The sequence below is a fragment of the Nematolebias whitei genome, chromosome 8, assembly GCF_014905685.2.
Source record: "Nematolebias whitei isolate Nwh7 chromosome 8, NemWhi1, whole genome shotgun sequence".
Lineage (NCBI taxonomy): Eukaryota > Metazoa > Chordata > Actinopteri > Cyprinodontiformes > Rivulidae > Nematolebias > Nematolebias whitei.
Genome location: NC_056505.1, coordinates 48,009,283 through 48,029,744, shown reverse-complemented (window position 1 = coordinate 48,029,744; position 20,462 = coordinate 48,009,283). Strand labels below are relative to the sequence as shown.

General features: G+C 41.6%; 1 protein-coding gene across 1 annotated transcript in view; it reads left to right on the top strand.

Annotated features, from left to right (window-relative positions):
* The window catches only part of adgrd2 (adhesion G protein-coupled receptor D2), a 275,891-nt gene that overhangs the window by 170,719 nt on the left and 84,710 nt on the right, over positions 1-20,462 (top strand). The window contains exons 16-17 of the mRNA XM_037680772.1: positions 1,713-1,828; positions 3,087-3,207. Of these exons, the coding sequence (XP_037536700.1) occupies positions 1,713-1,828; positions 3,087-3,207 (237 nt within the window). The remainder of the gene's footprint in view (positions 1-1,712; positions 1,829-3,086; positions 3,208-20,462) is intronic.

The window sequence follows — 20,462 nt, the reverse complement described above, 5'->3', positions numbered from 1 at the left end:
GATATCTGGATTAATTACTGGCAAGATAGAAGTTTAAAGATGGGAAAGGAAGGAGTTTGAATGGAGAGAAAATGGATGGATAAGGATGTATGTCTGTAGACCAGAACAACACGCACCTTTCAAGCGCAGTTCGCCCGCGGTACACTGGTAGTGAAGCTCGTCACGACTCTTTACCTTGGCAGAGGATGAATCAGCTGTGGTCAAGAGGTCCCTGGCACGCTACCTTTCAGCGTCTCCTCAGGGCGGCTGCGACTCGGCAGAAGTCGTGAGATAATCCGTTCCACAGAACAAACTTCCTCAGCAGTTATAGGGCATTCGCCGGGTGGAGCCACAGCAAGGCGTCGTGGCTCTGAACCAGAAGAGCTCCATCAGAACCCGAAGAACTCCATCAGAACCAGAAGAACTCCATCAGAACCAGAAGAACTAACGGAACCAACTCACTCCTTAACTAACTCCAGAACACTTCAGCACTTTCTCCAGAACTCTTCCTTCAGAACTAACTGGAACTAGGAAGTGTCGACTTTTAAAGAGTTCTGCTTCCGGTCACTTTTAGGAAGTCCTGATTGGTTGAAAGAACCAACACGGGTGTGGTTTTAGTGACGTCAGAGGGTCATTACAAGTCGAGAAAACATCAGAAATGTTTAGGAACGGTTAGTTACAGAAGAGAAAATATTTTGGAGAAATGACAGACTTACAGGTGCCAGTTTTCTTGTTTCTGTCTGAGAGGTTTAAAAACACGACAGTTCATCCCAATAACTTGTGTTTGACTGTCTCCGACTTTTGACCGACATCACTCCTTTCTCATTTCAGACAGAAGATCAAAAATGCATAATTACTTTGTAACATAGACATTTAACTTGATTTCTACTTTGAATGAGGATTAAAAAAATCATTACTACTGTTTCACAGTTGATTTAAAATGAGTGGTTCACTTCAACATTTAAAAATGGTATGAACTAAACACACTTTTGATTATCAAAATATTGTAAAATAGTAACGATGATATAAAAAGAGAGTGTTCTTTTAATTGATTAGTTCAGGATACAATTAGAAAGTCTCTGGATGAGCTAATTTGTATTTCTGGATTCAAATCAATGAAATAACAGTTCCTGTCCCATGAAGGTCTTCAGAGGCAGGTTTTGACCGGAGGCCGAGTTCACTACACTGTATATATACAGCAGGAATTGGTTTGTGTCAGCTGTCATGTTGTTTGTTTGGAAACATATTCCGTGCACTTAGCATGTTTGGGTTTAATTATTCCAGTACTCCCTGCATGTAGTAACTTGTTGTGATCATGCTAATGAGTATTATTAAATTTGTTGATCAGCTAAACGTATTATTTGTATGTTACGTGAATGTTCTCGTCACCTCATGACTTGTCATGGGTAATTAAGTTTTTTTTAAGCAGGTAGAGGGGAAAAAACAAATAAAAAGAGCCATTTACAAAACTGGATACCTCTTAAATGAGTGACATGTCTCTTAAAAATATCAAATTTCTGATTAACACAAAATGCCACCAAAGCTCACAGTTGTATCTGTTTCATGAAGATTGCAGGGATGTTTCTCTCCAAATGAGACTGACTGTGAGTTGTTTTTCTTGCAGTTTGAGCTGGAGGGAAACTCTTCACGTGAGCTCGAGGCCAAGTGCTTTTGCTGCCACACGTCTCGTGTTTGCTGGAGGCCATGTTGATGCTGTTGTCCTCTGCCTTCAGGTCAACGCAGTCGTATTGTGCCGTGTTGTCATGGTGACCGTTTCCAGTGCTCATCGGCGTGCTAAGATGCTCAGTCCAAGCTCAGCATCAAAGATGCAGACCTTTGATATCACCTGGTGAGATACAATAACATGTTTACCTCTCTCTGTCACTCCTCTCCCTTCATTCTTTTTGTATGCTCTCTTTCATGAAGGATTTTTTTCTGCCAAGCATCCACACTCTCTCTCCCTCTCCGTCTCTAACTTCCTCTTTCCCTCTCACTCACAGTCAAACACATGGTTTACTCCTTTCATTGTGCTGGAGCAGCTTCCAGTCAATAGAGACAGTGTGTGAGACTGGGAGTTCAACGTGGGAGTCACAGGGGCTTATCAACTTAACACCTGGTCTCAGAACACTTGTGTGTGTAGAACACATAGCTCCTTTTTTAACCCTCTCCTCTATCATAAGTGTTTGTGTTGTCTTCTAGCAGATTTGTGTTCTGCCTCTTAATGATCAGTCGGTAAACAAATATGTCTTAGTCTGTCTTATACTGCAAGTCTTAGTCTTCTAATAAAACAATTAAGAAACAAACTACCAGTTGGCCTCTTGTGATTTGCTGCTTTAAGTTGCCTCTAGACCTCTAGTATGTGCCGAATGTATTACAAAAACATTACTAACATTACTCTGTTTTTAATCTGATATATGAAAAGGAAATATTTTACAGACAATTTACCATCTCTGGTATTTTCAGTTCAAGCTTTAAGTCCTTCAGTCTGTCTTTCAGTAGTTCTCCATCATTCAGCTGATGTGTATTTGATTTAACCTGGTGAAAATACCACAATGTTGTTCCCACTCTCTTCATTCCCTCAAACTCAGACTGATGTGCATGCAAGCCATGTTACGTCAATCCAAAACTTAGAGGGAAAATGGCTTTGGGAAATAAAGAGAGAGACTCAGCTTTGTCCTTGCAGACAGTGCAGTTGAAAAACTCAATCTCTCTTTCCAGGTACAGCAGAGTGACAACAATAGTGGTTTGAACAAAGACAACCTTTTCCGCCATGCCCCTATGAAACAGTTATTGGTTGTATAAGCAGTAGGCGTATTGAAAGGATGATTGCAAAAGAGCAGGAGTAACTATGCGAGGCAGGAATAAATGTGGCTGTGATTACTTTTTTGACTAAAATTCAATTAGGAAACCTCTTTCAATAAAATCTTTTTACAACACTGAAACTTTACAGCTTTGTGTTCATGTTCTCTGAAATGTTTGCCAGAATGGTACAAAGAACCCAAAAATTGAATGCTAGAGTATGTGAGGTTTGGTCTCGTGCACCTGCACACACTAAAAGCAGAACTCAAAGACACTCCATGTGTTTCATGTATGTGCTTTCTTTGTAGGGCTGTGACTCGTCCGGTTCTCATCCTGCTCCCAGTCCTAGGTCTGACCTGGCTCTGTGGACTGCTGGTCCATCTGTCTGTGGCAGTAGCCTATGTCTTCATCATCCTTAATTCCTTTCAAGTAAGTCATTTTTGTTTGTAGGGTCATTCACAACAAACCAAGCGCAAATATTTTATACAAAATGGCTAAATTTCACATGAGGTTGAGCATAATGTTGTGGAAGTTTGCACAAAATAACTATACCTTCATTATTTCTCGACACAAGATGAACTAAAACACTGGCATGACAGGTGGTGGGCTCAATGCATTTCTTCAAAGCAGGACCTTTAATTATGCCAGAAGTTGCTGAAAAGAAACAAAACAGTACCCCAGCAATTATACCTAAATTACAATCTCCAAAAGTTCAACCAACGTTGGATTGCAGAAATTTTTATTCCAATTGTAGGGCCCGTACCAAATAGCTTAAACAGTTAATCAATAGATTAGATTGAAATGTGGTACATTGGTTGGGGCCTGGGAACATTATTTTAATTGATTGCCATACTAACAGCTTACAGGAGATACAACTTACTATTTATAATTAATTTAATGGCAGTGCCTCCACTTAGCAGGAAATTATGAATCTATACCTTGTTTGAGCCACTAAGAATTTAATTCAGATAACTGGATGTTTATTTTAAATACACTCCCTTGGAATACACCCCCCCCCCCCCCAAAAAAAAAAAAAACCTTAAAAAATAAGACACTGATGCCTAATTTAATTTTAAAAGACACTTTTAGAAAAAAAAATGTAATTTGAATAAATAAATTGCTTCACAAATTAAAAATAAAACAAACTTTTCACAGCACTTTCCTCTTAGTTATAGTTATTTAACCAATAATTGCAGTCCATATTAACTCTTAATATTTCAGGTAAGTCTTTTCAAACATACAATTCAAGCCCAAAACAACCCATTGCAGGCCTGAATCCATGCTTGGGTGCATGGGAGCTAAAAACAAACAGCTCGTTCACTCACTGAGCAAATAAAATAAAAATAACGTGGAATGGTTTAGTTTGTACTCACAAATCCTTCAAAGTTTGAGAGTGGATCGAGACGAGGATGATAAAGGACAGAACCAAGGACAATCTAGCGCTGTGGATGAAGTTAAACCCTTTAAATGGAAAGGAAAGAAGGAATATGATGCCAGTGCACTAAAACCACACAGACAAAAAAAAATGAGAACATAAGAAAATGTGGAAGATGCAACAGAGAACACAGTGACACTGCAGAATGTCCAGCAAAAGGAAAAAAATGCAATAAACGCAAAAAAATTGGACACTGCAGTAGCATGTTACGTAAAGTGTGTGCGAGAGCTGACATTAAATGAGTGCGAAAACGAAAATGATGAAGAGCTATTCTTTCTGCACTCACTCACTGAAGATAAAACATACGAGGTCATCACCGAAGATTAGCCACCTTGGCACGTCACACTGAACACTGGAAACACCCCAGTGACATTTAAAATAGACTCAGGAGCAGACACTTCAGTGATCTAAGAAGCTTCTTATGATGGCTTAAAGAAAAACCCCAAACTCAAACCAGTCAGAGGACCACAACTTGACAGCCCAGGAGGCATAGTGACCACTGGAGGGCAGTTCATGGCCAAAATCAGAGCTGAGGTGAATAACAACCTGGGTGATCGCTACTTCAGGATAGTCGTAGTCAAATCACGTGGAGATAATCGTCTGGGCTGAGCCATAGCTTCAAAGCTAGGTCTGCTCAAACGTTCTACCTTAAATGAAATGAATACTTTTGGTGATGTGCGCACCCTAAAGGGAGATCCTGTGAGGATCGTGCTTAAAGAAGGAGCCAAACCTTATAGCCTAGCTACACCACGACATGTTCCTGTCCCTGCATTATTAAAAGCAGAGGAAGAATTGAAATGACTGGAGTCACTGGGCATCATAGCAAACGTCACCCAGCCGACACTATGGTGCGCACCAGTGGTGGTGGTTGTAAAGAAAAATGACAAAATCAGAATTTGTGTGGACTTAAAGAAGCTAAATGAAAGTGTGGAATGAGAAAAGTTTATTCTACCTACAGTACTACTTATGATCTACCAAGCTTGCAGGGAGCACGGTCTTCTCAAGCCTGGACACCGCTAGCAGATGCTGGCAGATCTCCTTGGAAGAGGACAGCGCCCTGTTGATGACTTTCATCACCCCACAAGGAAGTTACTGCACTAATAGACTGCTTTCAGCATCACATCTGCACCCGAAACATTTCAAAGGAAAATGTCAGAGTTTTTACAAGGGCAACAGGGTGTAATAGTGTACATGGATGACATCCTTGTTTTCAGGGAAACAAAAGAGCAGCATGACAAGAGACTCAGGAGAGTGATGGAGTCCATCAAAAAGTCCGGTCTCAAGCTCAACAAAGAAAAGTGCACATTCTTTCAGTCAATGTTGGATTTTTTTAGACCATATAGTAAATAAAGATGGCATTAGGCCAAATCTGGAAAGAGTTTTTTTTTTACTATTCTTAGATAGAGAACTTTACTAATTGGCTTTTATATGTCTGTGAATGTTCCTCTAAAGTGCCCTGAGACAAATTTGTTGTGATTTGGTGCTATATAAATAAACTGAATTGAATTGAATTGAACTATTATTAGACCTTTATTTATACAGGTTAGTTCCCATTGAGTCTCGAAGGGTCATTTACAAGAGAGACCTGTTACATACAACATATAGGCAGAGGAGAAAAAGAGAACACGAGGGTGGAGGAAGCTGAAAAAAACAAAAACAAAAAAAACATGTCTCACACCATGTCCTGGCCAGGATAGTGTAAATGATGCAAAAAGAGTTGCTGCCATCACAGAGATAAGTGCCCCAAAGAACGTTGAAGAGTTACGAAGGTTCCTGGGGATGGTTAATTCTATTGTTTCTTGTTGAACCTGTCTGCACGTCTCCAACCAGTGAATCAACTGTTAAAGTCTGACAGACAGAGAGTCTGGGGTCATCAACAGGAAAAGGCTTTCTCTGAAGTCAAGTCACTCATCTCTTCAGCTCCGGTGCGGGCCTACTTCGACCCCCAGAGGCCAACGGTTGTTAGTGCTGACACGAGCAGCTTTGGCCTTGGAGGCCTACAAATGAAGGAGCATGATGGTTAAAGCCCGTAGCATTCTGTTCCCACACATTAAGTCAGAGTCAGAGAGATTTATTTGTCATACACACCACACGTGATACATGAGGTGGGACTAAACTATGTACGCAGGGTCCCAGTTACATCCAACTAAAACACAAATTGTAAAGAAAAACATCAGTAAGCTGTGATGGACTGGAGACCTGTCCAGGGTGTACCCTGCCACTCGCACAGTGATTGCTGGACATGGACACCGACGACCCCCGTGACCCAAAATGGAAGAAGCAGGTAAAAGATAATGGATAGATGGATGGAACATTAGTAGGATCCAAGTCATGAACTAAGAATATACTAGATTCACTAAACTAAGAATACACAAGACTAAGAAGACACTATATACACTATACACTATATGCAATATGATGTGTGTGCTCTGCTCTGCATAAAGTGTCGTAGCGTTAGTGCTAGAAATGTGGCTAGTGGCTAGCTCTATGCAGTATGACATGTTTTTTTTTGTTTAAAAAAAAATCTGTATGCCTTTTTATAACTGTTTATTTTTGTCACTGTTGTCCATTGTTTTCATCATTCTTTGTTGAAATCAGGTCTCTCTTGTAAATGAGTCCTCGAGGCTCAATGGGATTTACTTGCCTAAATAAAGTCTGAATTAATTTTGTGATTAATGTTGTTGCTATGTGAGTTGTCTTTGGTTCAGTTACTTGTTTAAGACCAGTTGGGCTCAGTAAATAATCCTAACAAGATATAAATTGTGCATGACTTGTTACTGAGTGTTTTACTTTTTCTAACAAAGCTGATTTTATCAAGGATTCCTTGCACACACACTGAAACATATCTTGTAAAAACTCAGTCCATATAAACTTCAGACAGGGTAATGCTGTTGTTCAGATTTAACAACTTTATCGGAGTTTAAAATTTACCTTTCTGCAGAAGAAGCTGCGCTACTTTTCAATCCAGTTCTCTCAGGTAGGTGGGGAAACTAGGGTTTAACAGACTACTCGAGTAATCGACACATCGATTCCTAGGACATCTATTGAGTTTTTAAATTTCACGTCGAGTATTCGTGGTGACGTTATTACGTCGCTGTTACTGACCTTGTTTCACAAACAAAAACCAAAAAATATTAATCTATAAATCTATTAAAAAACCTATAAACATATTAATTACTAAAACTAAACCTAATGCGCGCCACAGCTGGCGGTGGTGCGGGGTGGTCGACCGTCCTACTGTTTTTACTTTTGTTTTTGACATGCAGCACGTTTCTTTAACTTTTGTAGCTTAATAATAATAACTAATAGTTTTAGTTTTCCTGTGACTTATTTACAGTATGATAAATGGTAGGAGCATAATATACTCTCCCAATGTTTTGTTGGGTCTTTTTTTGTAAATAATGACCTTTTTTGCGGTTTTATTTATTTATTTATTTTTGCATCTTGAGATCCTATGACGTCATCAAGTACTCGAGTTCTACTCAAGTTTTATTACGTTAATGTCAAATTTAAAAATTATGTAGTCGTTCAACCCCTAGGGGAAATGGTGTGTTCATGGGCCCAGGGAATTTGCAGCCACTTCTACATAAACACTATTTTGCAACTAATAAACCACCTGATTAATTCAATTAAATTCAGTTTATTTATAAAGCGCCAAATCACAACAAAGTTGTCTCAGGGCACTTTACAGGAACATTCACATAAAAGCCAATTAGTAAAGTTCTCTATCTAAGGAATCCAGCAGACAAGTTGAATCTTGCCTTCGTTGCAGTCTCCCATCCAGAACAAGCACAGTGGCAACAGTGGAAAAGAAAAACTCCCTTTTTAAAAGGAAGAAACCTCCAGTAGAAGCAGGCTCAGGACAAGTGACCATCTGCTTTGACTGGCTGGTTTGAGAGGACATATATATTATTGTTTAAAAGAAAAATCACAACTTTATAATGAAATTGTGTTTATTAGAATCATATAGAAATTCAATTCAATTCAAAAATACTTTATTAATCCCAAAGGGAAATTAAATTGTTGTTGTAACTCGTTATCCTCATTTCATTAAGAGATGTTGTAGATGCTGATGGCTGTAGGCAGGAAGGATCTCTTGTAAAGGTCCATCTCACAGTGGATCCTAAGAAACTGGCTGCAGATGCCGTCCGATCCGTCCAAACAGACTCGGCTGACCTCTCGGTTCCCCCGGGCTGTAGGACCGCCTGAATGCCGGACAGAACTCCTCCCAGAGTGATGGCCACTCCACCCAGCAGTCTGCCGAGCTCCTTGTTGCTGTGGACAGATAACTATAGGTGCCGAGGGACGATCCTGTCCTTCAGCTGTCATGAGCCGTGTTTCCTGCTAGTTTCAGGATCTCAGTGGTCAGGCACTGGAGCACAGCTGGCAGGTAGATGAGAATGCATCCACAGAACATCCTTTTCAACTCATTTGAGATTTGTGGTTGTAGTTTAGATATTATTTGAGCTTTTGAGATGTTAATCAGCTGCTGTTGGTTGTAGAAAACTGCCTTGTTGCCATGGTTATGCATCATAACAAATGTCCAAAACTAAAAAAGTTTCAGTAAAAATCCTTCCAGCTGCACAGCATCCGATACCAGAGGAAACAATCATCCAAAAAATGTGATTTACATCCAGAAAAAGATAAATTAAAGTTTCCAAAAGCAAAATCTCAGAATGAAATTAACAGAGCTGCTCCAACATGCAGCCACCTTGAGCGGCGCAATAATACATCAGAGACTCTACTTCCTCAGGCGGCTGAGACGAGCTGGTCTGGGAAGCTCAGTCCTCACCTCCTTCTACAGGTGTACAGTGGAGAGCATCCTGTGCTCCAGCATCAATGTGTGGCATGGAGGCTGCACATCTGCAGAAAGAAAAGCTCTGCAGAGAGTGGTGAAGGCTGCACAGAAGTTGTTGGAGTCAGTCTCCCCACCATCACAGACATCTACACCTCCAGATGCAGGAAGAGGTCCACCAGCATCATGAAGGACCCCACTCACCCAGCACACACACTTTTTGCCCCGTTTCCCTCAGGAAGGAGGTTGAGGAGCATTAAGTGTAGAACCAGTAGACTGAGGAACAGCTTCTACCCTGAGGCTGTTAGACTCATGAATCTCTAACCAGAATAATCACTGTGAAAAATCACATCATGTTGCTGCTGATCTGTTTCATGTTGATGTGTTCATTCGTGCTCATCTGCTCACACAAACTCATGCTCATGCTGCTGTTTGGCATACAGTATTGTTTTTATGCTATTAGTGCTTATCATATTTTTAGTTGATGTTTTTCTTAATTCATATCTTAGAGCTTATTAGTTCTATTTCGTATAGGCTTCGCCCTTTAAGGCTGTCGCTGGTGGGTTTATCCCGTCATGCAAAGCCTCGCACTGAAAAAATTAGTCCACGCCCACCTGTTGTGTGGGCCCCACCCAGTCTGTATAAATTACGTTAAGAGCGGGTAATCAGCTCCCATTTTTCTTCAGCAAGCTAATAGCACTGTCAGAAGAACGAAGAAGGGAAGTTGTCCAGCTTGACCGGCACAACCTTTGTTAAGGCTGCCTGGAGTCCCGCCACGCCAACCTCCTGCCGTTCCGGTGAGTTCTCCTCCCCGAGGAGAAACAGACGAGCAGCCTTGTTTCAAGGTAAGTGCCGAGGAATATTTCTCAGTGGTGGGCTGCTACACACTGGACGACGCCATCGACCCTTTTTTCCTTTTATCGCCAACTTTCGGAGCGAATTGGATGCTTCCTCCGGGACAGGCGACGTCAGCAGCAGCCCCCGCTGCTCACTCTCTCCTGGAGAGCGTAGTGTTGGAAAGAGGGGGGCTGAGCGTATGCTCACCCCCTTGGGCCTTTTCGCATCGGCATCCACACCGCTCCCAGCTGTCGGTGCCCTCCTCTCGGAGCTGCCCGGCATAATCCAGGAGGCGGCTGACATGAAGGGACTTTTTTCCGTTCCTCTCCTTCCCCCGCCCAGATCGGATGATCTAGCAGGAAGGTTTTGTGGCTCCACCCCGGCTCTCCGTCCTGATCCCATCTGGCCTCGTTTTCCCAGCAGTGATGTCCTACTGGAACGAGGCTGCAGCCGGACCTGGTAGACTGAGAGCGCCAGATTCCACATCCGCGCCCATCACCAGAGTGGAGGGGTTTTACCGTGCGGAAATTCCCTCGGTGCCCCGCTGGAGCCAAGCCTGGCGGAGGCTCTCGGAGCAAAGATGTCCAGGTTGGTCCAGCGTCCTGCGCCTCCGAGGAAGCATGACCAGACGGTGACGTCGCTCTCCAACCGAGCTCACCAGTGTGCATTCTAGGCGGCCGCAGCGAACAATAACGTTGCGCCGCTGATGTACAGCATCTCAGAGGCCGGAGGGACAGACCTGCCTGAGGAGACGAAGAGCTCCTTCTGCAAGGCGTCTGATGTCACCCTCAACCCATGTGCCTTGTCTGCCTGTCTTGCATCACAGCCTGGATGACAATGGTTCAGAGGTCCACCTGGCTTGTCACTCCCTCTCCCTGTCGGAGAAGCTGCAGATGGACTCGCTGGAAGGCCCCATCACGACGGACACGCTGTTCGGAGGTAATTTTCAAGAACATGCTCGAGAAATCGAAATAGCTGGAGGAGGTGTTAGAGATTGTGCATCATCTGATCAAGCCGCACCCCTCCTCTCCCCCCCCCCCCCCCCGCCCGCTGGAGAGAGTGCCGTGGCCGAGACAGCAGAGACTCGCCACAGCTGCAGCAGCGTCTTCTCACTCCGCTCCGCCGCCAGCCCCTCCCATCAGAGTACAGCCCTCCTCATCCCGAAAAGCCACAGGGCTCACGTGGAGAAGATTCAAAAATGATTCATTGCGGAGGATGTGTGTGTGTGCATAATGATGGTTTGAGTTTTTGGAATAAAATGTAAACATCATTCAGGAATTAAAGTGTCTGATCTCAGCCTAATTGTCAGTTCGTATGATCTCACAGCGGCTTTTTTCTCACACATCCTACAAACAGGTTTTTTAATCACCGCAGCCCGAGAAAACACAAAATGCGTGAGTGAGTGACACAGCAGCCAAAGTGAATGTTTTCAGCAGACCGAGTCCAGCGGGAAACCTCGCTCTCAGCTCAAGCTGTGCGCTGCCTCCTCAGTGCATGCCAGCTCACATCAGCACAGATGTGAGCCCGCAGCCTGAGCAGCCTGAGCTCGGCACAGAAGCGCCACGCCCCCGTACACATCAAAATGGACAGCTTTTCAGTGCTGCTGTACGGAGAAAGGTGTAGAGGCCACCTCATGTCCACTAGGTGGCGTGCTGTCCTTTCTGCAGCAGCTGATGGACAGAAATCTGGCATTCAGCACTATTAAAATGTACGCTGCAGCCATCTCTTCTTGCCATGAAGGTTTCGGGGACAGAACAGCTTTTAATCATCCACTGATTAAGCATTTTTTAAAAGGTATACAGAGACGCAGGCCTGTTTCACGCCCACTTGTTCCACAGTGGGATTTAACGTTGGTCCTGCGAGCCCTGATCAAAGCTCCATTCGAGCCACTAGATCAGGTTCCAATTAAATTATTGTCTCTTAAAACAGCCCTGCTATTGGCTTTAACATCTGTTAAGAGGGTGAGTGATTTATCTGCCCTTTCTGTCGCTCCGTCATGTCTCAGCATTCAGGCTGATGGCAGCACAGCTGATCTGAGGCCTAATCCAGCGTTTATGCCTAGAACATCACAAGCTCTTTTAAATCAAGTTTGATATCGTTGGAAGAATTTTTTCCCCTCCTCCCCACAATCAGAAGAAGAAGCAGAGAGAGAGCCCATGTGCGTTTAATTACGCAATGCGTATTTACCCACATGGAGAGCTGAGTGACAAGATGTTTTTTGGGCAAGCGGGTGCTTCTCTGGTGTTCGAATGGACCCAGTGAGGCAGAGACTACATCTGCTTCGCCCTTAACCCACAAGCGACAGCCTTTAAGGGCGAAGCCTATACGAAATAGAACGTTGGTTATGTACTGTTACCCCAGATTCTATGAGTATAGGCATAGCCCTTTAAGCGTCGGGCCTCACTGGCTCCTAAATGGCTGAAGAAAAAGCTATTTGGGAGCCGATTACCCGCTCTTAACGTAATTTATACGGACCGGGTGGGGCCCGCACAACAGGTGGGCGTGGAATTATTTTATCTATGCGATGCTTTGCATGACGGGATAAACCCACCAGCGACAAAAGGGCTACTCCTATACTCATAGAATCTAGGGTTACAGTACGTAACCAACGTTTTTCTTTTACATTTTATTGTTGGATCTAACTGGGACCCTGTGACAAATAAAGAATCTCTGACTATGTTATCTTATGTTATCTGACTATTTTTAATTTCTGCAAGCTGACACAAAACTTCTAAAAATGTGAAATCATTTCTCATGGAGGTTGATCAAAAAATACATTTATGACAGAAATTAAGTTTTGTTGTTATCTATTCATTATCTTTTACCAGCTTCTTCCATTTTGGGTCACGGGGGATGCCAGTGCCCATGTCCAGCAATCACTGTGCAAGGGGCGGGGTACACCCTGGACAGGTCTCCAGTCCATTACAGGGACACATAGAGACAAACGAGACAAACAACCATTCACTCTCTCACTCACACCTAGGGACAATTTAGAGTTACAAATCAGCCTAACATGCATGGTTTTGGTCTGTGGGAGGAAACTGGAGTACCCGGAGAAAACCCACGCATGCACCGAGAGAACATGCAAACTTCACTCAGAAAAACCATCAGACTAGGATTTGAACCGGGGACCTGCTCGCTGAGAGGCAGCAGCTCTACCAGTTGCACCAATGTGCTGCCATTTTGTTGTTATTTTATTTTATTTTACTTTTTTACCAGATTAACTATTTGGTTTCTTGTGAACAAAACAAAGTGTACTTTGTTGTTCTCTGGGTTTTATGCCACTTCAGGATACTTGAATCATAGATTCACTCATGCTCATCATTTTGCTTTCAATGGTTTGTTTTCTCTGAAGGTTTCTAGTTTCCTTTTTAAAAGTATCACTTTTACACCCTGAACATTTTGTTCTTGTTTCAGATTTTAAAGCCAGCTGACTGAGAAGCACATTGTTTTTCCACACCCCAGGCTGAGTCTGTTTTAACACATCAAATGACAACCTTTTAATGTTTTTAAAAGAATGCTAATGCAATTGTTACATTTTAAATTATCATATAATTATCAAAATAAAACATCCATCCATTATCTTTACCCGCTTTTTCCTGTATTGGTCCTGGGGGTCACATGTGCCCATATCCAGCCAGTCACTGTGTGAGAAGTGGGGAACAACTGGACAGTTCTCCAGTCCATCACAGGGACACATAGAGACAAAGGAGATAAACAACCATTCACTCTCTCACTCACACCTAGAGACAATTAAAGCCCCCAGTATATTGCCGCGTACATCCATACGCAGAGGTACGCACGTACCTCTGCGTACATACGTGCGTACCCCCCAGGGCATGTCCGTGCAAAGCTCAAATTTTTACGACCGCATATGCGTACGCGGTGTCGCACAATAAACTGCCCAGCGACAGACTGTTTTGTATGCGACACCAATGTATTAAATTCTCCTTCTTCATCCCTGATCTGGCCTTTTCTTTTGTTTTGTTTTTTTGCCAAGAGGCAGTGATCTCTTCCTCCTCCGTTGATGCCATGACTGAAATGGTGAGAAATGAAGGAATTTGTCACGAGCGAATTAAACTCAGGTCCAGCGTGGCTGCGGGAGGGTCTGGAGATTTCCTGGTGTGCTGGTCTGATTTGTGGGCTGTAGAGCCAGCACTTCCGTTTTTTTTTTTGTGGTTTTTTTAGATCTTTTTATTAACAATATATAAACACAGAACACCGCTGCGGCTGCTGCCAGCGCTCGCTTATTTTTTCTTTTTTCCGACCTGTCAATCAATCCAGTAGGCGTGTCAGCAAATGACCAATCGACGACCTCAATTTGTCCCGAAGGTAAACGCCCCTTGTCTGTGAAGCTGCTCTGCAGCTGCTCATGGTGTACGCTGGAGTATCATGTCTGAACCCTCTGCGTACAGTACTGCCACGTACGTCCGTTCACGCGTACGTACGCGGCAGTATACTGGAGCCTTTAGAGTTACCAATCAGCCTAACATGCATGTTTTTGGTCTGTGGGAGGAAATTGCCAAGATGGCCGCAATCTTTTTTTGTTCCTTTCGTTTTTGTTCCAATTTTTTTGGTACCTACAATGCACATCCACGGTACGGGTATGACCGTAACACACTTATGGATTTTTCCGAGTCGCTGCCTTGCCATCTTGCCATCGTGGCTCAGTCCTTCCAGCTTCTGGCTCAGACCTGTCATGGTGGCTGTCTCAATGATCCTGCATCTGCCTGCATGGACCGAAATCTGCGAACCCGTTCAGTTCCGTGGGGAAACCAGGATGTCCTCCGTCTGCCAGACCCGGTTCTGAAGGGCAGTCTGGGAAGCAGCTGCTGTGGTCACTGTTACCACTGGGCTGCTGACGGGACCTGCTAACAAGACCACGCCGCTAATTGAACCACACTGCTAACAGTATCATGCTGCTAACTGGACGATGTTACGATAACATACCACACCACACCATTTTATTTATAGAGCACTTAAACAGTGTCAGGGCCAACCAAAGTGCTGTACAAACAGAAACAAACAGGCAAAGCACACAGCAACACATAACATAATGTAAAATCAAAATGTAGAAAACAAAATAATAGCAGATAATAACATAATGACTAAGTGTGATGCATACAGGATCAAGACAGATCATACAGTGTTGAAAGCCAGGGAATAGTAGTGGGTTTTTAAGCGGGATTTAAAAACTGAGGGAGGGGGCCTGTCTGACAAGCAGAGGTAACTCATTCCATAGTCTTGGGCCTGCGACAGAGAAGGCCCTGTAACCTCTGAGCTTAAAACGGGTTCCTGGAACTGTGAAAAGCAACTGGTCCGCTGACCTCAGAGAACGTGGTGGGACATATGGCTGCAGCAGATCAGTGAGATAGGAGGGGGCAGAGCTGTTCAGTGATTTGGAGACATACAAGAGTATTTTGAACTGGATATGAAAGTAGCCAGTGCAGTGAGGCCAAAACTGGTGTAATGTGCCCTCTTTTGCCTGTACTGGTAAAAAAAAATTGGGCTGCGGCATTTTGGACCAGTTGTAGTCGTGCAATAGGTTGAGTGATACTAGCAATTACTGCAAACCCACCCACACAGACCAGTATTTGCAGTTTGACTCCCATCACCCTTTGGAGCACAAGTTAGGAGTCATCAGGACTCTGTATCACAGAGCAGACAGTATCCCCACTAACTCAGGAGCCAGGCAGAAGGAGAAATCCCACACAAGACAGGCTCTAAAGCAATGTGGATATCCTAACTGGGCCTTCCTGAAAGCAGATAAGAAACCCAAACAGGACTCCAGTCAGCCAACAGGTGAAAAGGAGGAACCCAGACCCAGACCAGTGGTCATTCTGTATGTTGAGGGAGTATCAGAGAAACTGAGACGTTTATTTTCTAAACATAACGTCCCAGTGGCCTTTAAACCCCAAAATACTCTACGGCAAAGACTGGTTCATCCCAAAGATCCAGTTCCCCGGCACAAACAGAGTAATATTGTGTATGCTGTTCAGTGTCAGGAGGGCTGTGATCAGTCTTACATCGGGGAAACTAAACAGCCACTGGCCAAAAGGATGGCCCAGCACAGAAGATCAACATCATCAGGCCAGGATTCTGCGGTCTACACTCATCTGCAGGCCAGTGGTCACTCTTTCAGGGATGAAGATGTTCACATCTTGGACAGAGAGGAACGATGGTTTGAGAGAAGAGTAAAGGAGGCCATCTTTGTGAAAATAAATCGTCCATCATTAAACAGGGGTGGAGGCCTCCGGGTTCAACTGTCCCCCTCTTACAATGCTGTTATTGTTAGTATCACTCAGCCCCCTGTGAATAGTAAACAGTCATCAGTGTGCTAATGATCCATTGTTAGGCTGATGGTCCTTCTTGACCATGTGAGCAGCTGGTTTTGGTTGTCAGCAGCAAACCGGTTGATCCACTCTGAGAAGGTGCTATTTAAGAGACTGAGCTGAATACAGCACCTCAGACTGAGGAAGTCTTTCGGATGAGAAACGAAACGTATCTACATTTGTTTTATTTGTTTTGTTTATTGTTTTTTTGAATGTCCAGAGGACCAGATTGAACTTTTTTGGATTTTTCTACCTGGATTATTGAGCATGCATCTGAATATAAATAACTTACAAAAAAAGTGCGGTACTGATACTTCTGTTGTTGGAACTGAAGATTTCTACAGTAAAGGCAACAAAAATAAGATGAGATATGTGAATTTTATGGGGTTTTGTGTTTTATTTTGAAAACTGGAAATTCACTGCCCCATCGCGACCGTTATGGTGAGCAGCTTCACCACCCTCCCTCACAGTGCTGTACGGATGAGGGGAGTCAGATATCCCACTCGGTTGCAGTAAAAAAAAAAATTCTGCTGGCAGCAGAAGTCCCCCTCCGTGCCAAGGGCCCCTGGGCATGTGCCCAGGTTGCCCATATGGTAGATCCGGGCTTGATACCCGGGCTTGATACATGACCATGCATGTGCAGTTCGCAGTCAGGAGGCAGTTGTATTTCTTGATCACAATGACCCAGACTTTATACATCTCCGTCTTTTTCATTTGTCTTTGACTTGGTAGCACCTCAGTCTTCAGAGCCACAAATTTTTCAACGTTAAATCATGTATTAAAATGTCCTGAACATGATTGTCCGTTACCTAGCTGTAGGCATCGAGTGTTTTATAGGATTTCAGGCTCTCGCCGGAATACAGACTTGGTGTCTCGATCAGGTAACAATAGATGTTGGGCCACTGAAGTTTTGGCCATTTTTTCTTGTCATTTATCCACTCACCTGGATGTAAGCCGTACGGATGTTGACATATCCCATTTACTAATGTTAATTTAGCAGCATAACTTATTTTATCACTTGGTTTTCCGCCGTTTGGACCTGCGAGCTGCTGGGCTGAATGAACCGAGAGACCGCGTGGGACCTGGGGGTAGTTGCCGCTAGGCCTCGCTAGACCTCGCTAGGCCTCGGCTAATAACATAAGCCTGTGAACCTCGTGGCTGGATCCTGTGCTTCTGAGAGTTGATACCAATGATCCAGAAGTATCGTGAGTAATGCCGAGCAAACACAAAACAAGGCATCAAGAGTCGGAAAATAATTCAGAAGATATGGAGGAAGTTAAAAAATCTTTGAACTTTATGAGTGCTGAACTGCCTAGATTATCGTCTAAGTGGGAACTCGTGTTTGAAGAAGTTAAACAACTGAAAGAACTGATAAGTAATAAAGACAAAAAAAATAGCTGAACTGGAACAAAAAGTAGACGACTTGAAACAATACACAAAAATAGACAACTTGGTGATCACTGGACTGGAAGAACCGGACTTATGCAAGAGTTGTTGCTGGTACTAGCACTACAGAAGACGCACCACAGGAAGAACTACAGACTCTGGAGGAGCAAGTAGTGAATTTTTTACAAAACAAAGACATTGACATCGAACATGAGGACATTTCTATCTGTCACACCCTGCCCAACAAATATGATCAAGCCAAACCATCCATAGTCATAAAGTTCATTAGCAGGAAATCAAGAAACAAGGTAATAATGCAAAAAAACTGAAGGGAACAAATGTTTACATAAATGAACACCTAACTAAAAAAAATGGAAATATTGCACGTGAAGCAAGGTGGTTGAAAAAAAAGAAAAAAATATCATCAACTTGGACAAGAAATGGAAACATTTGGATCAAAATACAGGAAGGATCTCAGGCTAAGATAATAAAAGACCTGAAAGATCTGGAAAAACTAAAATGAGCTCTGGAGATGACAGATGATAAATCATTGACATAACTTCACAAACAAGAAATTAACAAAATATAAAACAAACAAATACATTAAAACATGGCAACATACGAAGACTTAGAGTTTAAAATATACAATGTTGAAGATGTGATTGATACAATTTTTTTCCCTGCAACAAAAGACTGTGAGTATTACAATGAAGAACAGTTTAATGACATCAATATAACAAATGGAGGTCTCTCTATTATTCACTTTAACAGTAGAAGTATAAATGCAAATATATCCAAAATAACAGATTATTTAAAACAGCTAAACAGAACCTTTACAATAATAGCACTGTCAGAGACATGGCTCAACGATGAAAACACAACTAATGTTCACATGGAAGGTATGAATTATATCATGTGAACAGAAGCAACAAAAGAGGTGGTGGAGTGGCTCTATTTGTTAAAAATGAAATAAAGTGTAAACTAATTAATGAAATGTCAATAATTGTTGATAATATCATGGAAATAATAACAATAGAAATAATAAACAAGAATGATAAAAACATATTGATAAGTTGTGTATATCGATCTCCAGGATCAAATATAGAAATATTCACTGATAAAATCGTACAACTATTGGACAAGAGTTTTAATAAAAACATTTTTTTCTGTGGAGACTTTAATATTGACCTGGGAAATAAAACAGATTCAAATAACATCAGTACATTTACAAATTCATTGTATAGTTTAAATCTTTATCCATTAATATCAAAACCAACAAGAATTACAACTCATAGTGCTACAATAATCGATAATATTTTCACAAATGTAACAAATGGGGATGTGATGGGAGGTGTTTTAATGAGTGATTTAAGTGATCATTTACCAGTTTTCACTATTTATGAAAATGATCAAAGCATTACAAAATAAATTACAATTAAGAAAAAAACAATAAACACGTCAAAAAAGCAATGGACAAATTAAAAGATGATTTACATAAACAAAGCTGGAAAGACGTGTATGTTGATGATGTGAACAGATCATATGATGAGTTTATGAATATTTTAGGAGCTCTGTATGAAAAGAATTGTGTGCAAAATAATTATACAAAGAGAAATGTTGTTGACCAACCATGGATGACGAAAGGGTTGAGAGATGCTTGTAAAAAAAAGAATTATTTGTATACATGTTTCTTGAAATTGAGAACACAAGAGGCTGAAGAGAAATATAAGAAGTATAAAAATAAATTAGTAGCGATTATAAGAAAACACAAGAAGGAATATTATAGTGATTTATTAAATAAAAGTAATGGTGATATGAAAGCTACATGGCGAATAATAAATAGTGTTCTGAAAAGTCATAAAGCACAAACAGGTATTTCACAATATTTTTTGAAGGATGATGATGAAATCCATGATGAAAATGAAATTGTAAATGGATTTAATCATTATTTTGTTAACGTTGGATCAAGCCTTGCAGCTAAAATACCAAAAGTAGACAATAATGTGAACCATTCAGTTATAAGTTGTGACAACAGTATTTTTCTTAATGGAACTGACAAAGAAGAAATAATGAATGTAGTAAAAAATCTTAAAGATAAGAGATCAAAAGACTGGGTGGACATGGATATGATGTTTGTAAAGGACATAATGAGTCATGTTATCGAGCCGTTTACATATATTTGTAATTTATCATTTTCAAAAGGAATATTTCCAGACAATCTGAAAGTAGCTAAGGTAGTTCCTCTCTTTAAAAATGGTGATAAATGTGTGTTCAACAATTATAGACCAATATCCTTATTACCACAGTTCTCAAAAATTCTAGAAAAACTGTTTGTGACCAGATTAGATAAATTTATTACTAAACAAAACATTCTAAGTAACAGTCAGTATGGGTTTAGAGCAAAAAACTCTACATCAATGGCTCTCATGGAAATAATAGAACAAATAACTACTGCTGTCGATCGAAAACAGTATTGCGTTAGTATTTTTGTTGATTTAAAAAAAGCATTCGATACTATTGACCACACTATTCTCCTTGAAAAATTAAATAAATATGGTATAAGAGGACCAGCATTACACTGGGTATCTAGCTATTTAAAAGATAGGAAACAGTTTGTACAAATAAATGGTGTAAGATCTGACCTCTGCAATATCACGTGTGGAGTTCCTCAAGGCTCTGTACTTGGACCAAATTTGTTTTTTTATATGTGAATGATTTAGTGAATGTATCAGGACTCCTCAAATGTATTCTTTTTGCAGATGACACCACATTTTTTTGTTTGGGTAAAGATGTAAAACGGATGTTGGAATTGATGAAGACAGAATTTGATAAAATACAAACTTGGTTTAAAATTAATAAATTATCATTAAATTTAGATAAAACTAAATACATGATATTT